This window comes from Henckelia pumila, chromosome 4, assembly GCF_033568475.1.
Source record: "Henckelia pumila isolate YLH828 chromosome 4, ASM3356847v2, whole genome shotgun sequence".
Taxonomy (NCBI): domain Eukaryota; kingdom Viridiplantae; phylum Streptophyta; class Magnoliopsida; order Lamiales; family Gesneriaceae; genus Henckelia; species Henckelia pumila.
The window spans coordinates 208,173,699-208,181,001 of NC_133123.1; the positions used below are offsets into that span (position 1 = coordinate 208,173,699).

General features: G+C 38.6%; 1 protein-coding gene across 1 annotated transcript; it reads left to right on the forward strand.

Annotated features, from left to right (window-relative positions):
• The first annotated feature begins 353 nt into the window (after positions 1 to 353).
• Positions 354 to 2,460, forward strand: LOC140865680 (small ribosomal subunit protein eS10z-like). The gene is made up of 5 exons (XM_073270397.1): positions 354 to 432; positions 553 to 601; positions 716 to 995; positions 1,325 to 1,460; positions 2,160 to 2,460. Exons 1-5 carry the CDS (start codon positions 430 to 432, stop codon positions 2,223 to 2,225), a joined length of 534 nt encoding a protein of 177 aa, XP_073126498.1. The 5' UTR covers positions 354 to 429; the 3' UTR covers positions 2,226 to 2,460.
• Positions 2,461 to 7,303: the final 4,843 nt, after the last annotated feature.

The following is a 7,303-nucleotide window of genomic DNA, read 5'->3' on the forward strand; positions in this document are numbered from 1 at the left end:
GCCTAACCGAGAAGATTATAATCGACGATTGAACTGGAGCTCACATTCATTTGATTTATATGTTAAAGCTTTTTTTTAAAAAAAAAAATAATTCATGTTTTGGCACGTCCACAAGCACACAACCACCCAAATTTTGTGTCAAACATATATATATATATATATATCTCGATTTATCATTTATATATGATGTCTCTTTCAATTAGTTCTAAAACTTTATTTTTACAAATTAATTGAATTCATAGATAAGAAAGGGAAAGCATTTGTTGATCGCTTCCTAGGGCCTGATTTGGGCTTTCGACAAGGCTCATATAAAGCCCATCAGTTTATGAACCCAACAAGATAAATACTGAAACCAGCTAGGGTTTTTGTTTCACCGAAGCCCTCGAAATCTCGTGTGTTAGCTGCTGTGTCGCCAGCTGCTCAGTAGCCATGGTGAAATTCCTCATTTCAATAATAATTAAGCTCAAGTTTTCTGTAAATTTTCATGTTTTCTACATGATATATATATCCATTTATTTGTCATTATAATGATAATGATTTTTTCTGTTACAGATCATCCCGGAGAAGAACAGGAGAGAGATCTCGAAATACCTCTTCCAAGGTCTGGTTTTTATGTTTATTTTGGTGTATTTGTTCGGAATTTTCTGTAGTTTGTTTGATGCAGTGAAATGCTGTGGTTGACATTTTCTTACAAATTTTTTTGGGTGCGTTTCAGAGGGGGTGTGCTATGCAAAGAAGGATTATAATCTCGCGAAGCATCCGGAAATTGATGTGCCTAATCTGCAGGTGATCAAGCTGATGCAGAGCTTTAAATCGAAGGAATACGTGCGTGAGACTTTCGCGTGGATGCATTATTATTGGTACCTTACCAACGATGGCATCGAGTTCCTTCGCACTTACCTCAACCTTCCATCGGAGATCGTGCCTGCTACTCTGAAAAAGTCTGCCAAGCCCCTCGGCCGTCCAATGGGTGGTCCCCCTGGTGACCGACCACGGTAAATATATATCTTGTTTTCATTTATACTCCGTTTGTGCAGTTACTTTTTATGGATTTGTTGGTAAATGTATTTAATTGAATTGAATATTTATGTCTGGTGTGGGATTGAGTCTGGTTTATGTCTCACAGTTTGATTTTACTTCTTATTGTAGTTGTGGTATGAATTTGGGAATGAGCTATGCTTGTTTTCTTGGTCTGTTTATGTGTAACGTATTCTATTCATGGGATAGTTTGTTTTTATTTTGTTTTCGAGGAATTGAAGCTTTTGAACATGTTAAATTACGTTTCCTCAGATGCGCTACTTTAAGTACTTGGTTTGTTGTACAGAGGGCCTCCAAGATTTGAGGGTGACAGGCCAAGATTTGGTGATAGAGATGGCTACCGCTCTGGGCCAAGAGGACCACCAGGTGAGTTTGGTGGTGATAAGGGTGGAGCACCAGCTGATTACCAACCTGCCTTCAGGGTAATCCTTGTTCTCTGGTTCTGATGTTAAATTTTTAGTGATCAGCATTTTCTTCTTTTCTCATGATATTTTTGTTAGTATTATTTTTGGACATTAGTGTTTCAGGAATCAGGATGATTAATTGTTCTAGTGTGGAAGTTAACTTCGTTCTGTTAGACTAAGCAAAGCTAGGCTTAATGGGATCAATCAATTTGAGTATTGATCAAGGCGTGTTGAGCTTGTAATATGTACAAAGAGCATAACACCATGGTTACATATTGTAGTTTGCTGTTGGGGGGTAGTTGAGTATTACCTTTCCATTGTAGAACATTGATCTTAACAGAATTGGGCTGTGCGGGTGCAGAATGTTTCCGTTGGAAAGCAATTTTCTGGTATACATAGTAATTTTTGTTATTGGAAGTAGTTGAACATCAACCTTTCGAACATTGATGTCAACAGAAGTGTGCTGTTGAGGTAGTGCGGAATGTCACCCGTTGAGAATCAATTTCCACGGTAATTTTTCGGTCTTGGGAATCGGATCCGTTTATATTAGATGAGCTGAGACTTGAGCTGGTTTGCTGTTACATTTTGTTTCCTCACGACCCAAGTTTTGCTGACGATTTTGTACTAAAGAGTTCTTATCTCATGCAGTCATGCTAGACATGAAAATGAATAAATCGCAACTCTGTTTACAAACTTAATTATCCTTTAATCGTGTAGGGTTCTGGTGGACGTCCTGGTTTTGGTCGAGGCTCTGGTGGATTTGGTGGAGCACCTCCCAGTTGATTTCTTTTGTTTGGTCGATTGTTTTCGTAGCTTTCACTTTCAGTGATCAGGAATACAGATGTTGGAATCTTGTCGAACCTAAACTTGCATTTTCAATCAAACGCCTACACTGTCAACAATTTGTTTTTTGTTTTTTTTATTTATTTTGTATAAGTTTCTTGATCAACGGCCAAGAAGGTTACTCTATTTTCGAATTCTGTGTTGTTTCGGTGCTTGAGAAGGAAGATTCCGCTTACGATTTTCAAAATGTTGTGTTCGGGTTTTTACTAGGGCCCTGATCTTTACTCCCCCGGTTTGGCGACGGGTACACGACGAGCATTAAATCTTCAACATTTTTTAGGTTTCGGTTTTTAAAGAAATATTATTAAAAAAAGGAAATATAAATAATATATATATAGACTTTTTTTCAAATGTCCATCTATCATGAAAAAAATTTGAAAAAAATTATATATATATATATATAATTTTGATCTCCTGCATCGAATTTGTGAGCGATCACTAAAATTTTGTAGTGGATTTTTGTGGTGCAAAAAAATAAAAAAAAATCACTAAAATCTGGTATCGGATTTTAGAATTTAGGGACTGGGTATCGGGTTTTATTAGTTGTTCACAAATTTTTTTTGTACTCTAGAATGCAATGGATCATTTTTGTATATATATATATATATATATATATATTAATAACCATGGGTTCATGTGATGGTTTGTCTTCCAACCCTTCACATCTTTCATGCATGTGATGGTTTGTCTTTCAAACTTTCACCTCCCAACTGAAATCATTAAGAATAACATTTGCATATAAAATCCATAACCTAAACATTTAAAACCCATTATTTCATATTTATTAATTATAGCGTCCAACATCAGCTTGCGTCCATGTCATTTTTTTTTGCACGTCAATTGATGTTCATGTTATTTTTAATTTTTTTTTAAACAAGGAAAGTCCCAGACAACATCTTATCCGTGCCAGGGTCTTCCACCATGTCATGTTTTGGCTAGGAATAGGGGAGGAACATTTGCTGAAGGCATCGGTTGCCCGCGTCGGAGTAAGAAGTCCATCGCCGCCCACCTCCCGGCGCTGGAGGACAAATTAGAAGCTGGCACCTCCATAAAGCAAGAAGGTCACATGTCGATTGACGGATGCATAATAGTCAGAAAGGAGAAGCGTCCAGCGCCCTAGGCTGTTAGATAAAATGACGATGCCTTTGCTAGTTGCTGCCCAAAATTGGCGGGCCGGTCTTGGGCGGCGGTGCGACGGGATTGGACGGACTGGCGGAGGTGGGTTCGCGGTGGTGGAAGCAACGAAACGGGAATCTGCAAGGGAACGACAATCTGACAATGGTGAGCCTCCGAGATTTTTTTAATGAAGAAACAGTCCCATCTTTCGAAGCATCCAACAATCTGAAGTCATGGCGGCGTAAGGGTGGACGGACTTGCGGAGTTGGGTTGGCTCAATTTTTGTTTCAAATTTTTTTTAAAAAAATGACATGGACGCCAGCTGAGCACCACGTCAGCTAGCGCCCATGGCCATGGTTACTATGCAGCCTAGGATGCGTGGTTACATTTCTCTATATATATTTTTTCAAATGAAATATAATATTTTAATTGAAAATATTTTGGAATTTTAGTGAGAAAGGTAGAAGAAATCTAGAGGCACTTTACCATTTGAGGTCGGGTTTGGGTAGATAAAATGATTAACCTATTTGTCAAGTGCTCGATCCGTCCGGTCGATAAGGTACCGCGTCACCATTTTTTCCCGTGAAAGTTTAATAATCATATGCATATTGCATACCTGCGGGCGCAAAATGCAAATGAAAAATTGTTCTGAGCACATACTCTATAGGACTTGCCATTTTATTTCAGAATTATCCTAGTTGTTAATTGTTATAATAGCCTTTTTAACTTCTTTTGATTAACTTATTGATTATTTGGAAGAAAAAAAAAATTAATTTCCAATATTATCATGATTAAATTGTAAATAAATCTCCAAACTCAAACATAATTTTTCTTTAACTCCCTACTCTAAAGATTCTTTCCAATTACTCCCTAAGACCACCAAACTTGGTTAATCCAATGATTAAGTCTTGTACTTGATTTATGCTAATATGTGCATATAATTTTAAGATTTTATACTAGATTCTGAGGATTTTGTGCTCATTTATGATACAGAGAATTATCTGCTAAAATTGGTATCAGAGCCTTAGGTTAAATATTCAGGCATAATATTGTTCTTTAAATCATGCTTATCTTTAACGAGGAGGAGATTTTCTCCAAAAAATCATGAATTCATACGAAAGTTTGAACAATATTAATTTCATATATATGGAACCTTATAAACAAATGAATCTATTCAAAAATAGATTCTCCACAACAGATCCCATCATAGAGGATCAGGATACTTTTTCAAGCTCTGAAGGAATTAAGAAATATGATTCTTAATTCTCGATTCTTAGAAATTACCTCAGATTCTTCTAAACTCTCCGGAGATCTTAGAGAAATCCAAAATACGATATAATATTACAGTAATCAATTGTATGGTGTACCTCGACAAATGGGAGATATTCTTAAGAGAAAAAAAATTTCTTGTAACGCTTAAGGATCTTCAAACAATAATCCAAAATCTAGAACAAACAACTGGTTCTAGAAAAGGTAATACAAGATGAAGGTTACCACCTTTTTAGGTACTGAACCTTTGTTACATCAAAAGGATAAAACAAAAATGGTACAAAAAACTTTAACATATGAAGAGATGATGATCAATATTATAAAAGCAGTATCAGAGAAAAACTGAAGAATTCATTAAACTTTTAGAAATGAGTCTAATGTGATCGATAAAAATCGCTTGGGAAATGTAGGGACCCAACCCGAATCCACTACCTAATCAGAGTTAGAGCATAATTAAGCATGCATTTAAAATAAATATCTGCGGAAGACTTAAATAAAAGCATATCGGCAGAATACAACCGGTTAAACAAATTCGATTATATAACCCAATCGAATAAACTTAAATAAAACCTACAGCTAATCCTGCTGTCTCCAAAGGTCACTGGCATCTCCAAGCTCCTGGGGTTCAATCCTGCACCTATACCTGTCCCGTCGAATGAAGTGTCCAGATACACAGAAAAGACTAGACGTGAGCGACTACGCTCAATACGGAAATACGAGTAAACATACAAACATGATGCATGCAAATGGGGTATCCATATCAGGGATAACTGTATACAAACTGCTCAGAATGACGCCTAGGATATGAGTGGTACAACTCGGGACAATCCAATGAGTACACTTCTCATTCCTACCAGACGTGGACCGTGCCCTACAGATGTCAGTGCCGGCTAACACGTCGGTCGCGGGACGCTCGACATTGACCGTCGGAACAGGGCTGAGCGGCCCTACATAGCTCATCTCAAAAGATGTACATGCTCAATATGATGTGAACATGACGCATAATAACTCATGCAAAACATAGCACATAAATGCAACACATAAGCATGCATACCCGCTGGCTATCTCAGTCAGTACTTACGTACCTTACTACAGATAGTCCTAGCAGTCCCTACTCTAGGATTCAAGTCTATCACCAACTCTACAATGAAAATACTCATGCATAATTCATTAAGCTCTAAAAGCCTTAACTAAGCTATTGCATACTCATAAATAATTTAAGGAGACCATAGCTATACCTGCGTCCGTCGTCAGCCCGCTGATGGCGAATACCTCAAAACTTAGGCACAACTCCGCTACAAAACCGGGATCGCTCCGCTACTTCCAAATTCCCAATAGGATGCCTAGAACTCCCTAGATCTGACTAGAAAGATCAAGATCAGAGAGAAAAGAGGAGAAGGTGCAATGAGAAATGAACTCGGCTACCCCTTATATAGACAACGATCGGACCGTCCGATCCCACGTTTGGATCCTTCGATCAGTTCGGAGCGTCCGAACCCTCCATCCGAAATTTTTCTCCCTCAGCCAACCACGTGTCAAGCTTCCAGAGGACGCCTGCCAACACGAGTTCGGAGCCTTCAATCCGTCTTCGGATCGTTCGAAGTCACCCTTGTGACGTCACCAATGACATATTATTCCAGGACAGCTGGCCATGCACGATCGGATCCTCCGATCTGCGTTCGGACCGTCCAAAATCTCCAGAGCTTCCGATCCTTGGCTCTTTTTCCAGTTCGGATCCTCCGAACCTACAGGCTGCAACGGATCATCCTAACCCTCGGAACTTTCCGATTAATTTCGATTGTTCTGGATCCATTTTTGGACTCTGTTAATCCATCAGGAATTTCTTTAATCATGTTTTAATTAATCTAAATATGATCACACGATTAATATACTCATTAATCGTTAATTCTGGATACGGGTTACTACATTCTCCCCCTTTAAAAGATTTCGTCCTCGAAATCTAGGGTAAAACCTCGAGAATGTACTAAAGACCCTTACTTTCATGTCTGGTGGAATAGCTTTCGACACACTCAGACTCTTACAAGTTCCGCTCACGTTGAACCACTTTCAGCGTTCCTCAAATTCCTTAGTCGATTCTAAAAGCTTCTGCGCCATTATGTGAATGTCTAACTTCCTTGGCACTAATGTATCACAACACTAATACATCTTCCGTCGTAACCACGATCTCATTGATCACGAAGGATACAAACACCCGCTTGATCGAGATCATCGTCCCAAGGAAAATCTTAGACTGACAAAGACCAAGTCATAACCTGATTGGCTTACGACATTCGTCAAATCCCTAACTGAATCTGACCATCTAATGGTTCCAAAAGCTCTCGGTGCATAACACCTCTAATCAGGAAACACCAATCCCAACACTATGCTGACACATCCTATCATGAATCTCTCTTCAAGAGAATCCAGTTGACACAAAGCTATACTCCAACGTAACTGCTAAACACGATTTCCAGACTGGTTATCCTTCTTATGCTCCCCTGAAGCAAACAAGCTTCCCAAGCAATACTGGGAATTCAGCCCACCATGTCTAGTGCGAATCACAGCTCACGTTTCTTAGTAACTCAACACTGTGTCATGAAGGAACTCTCATCATATGACAATCATGTCACAAA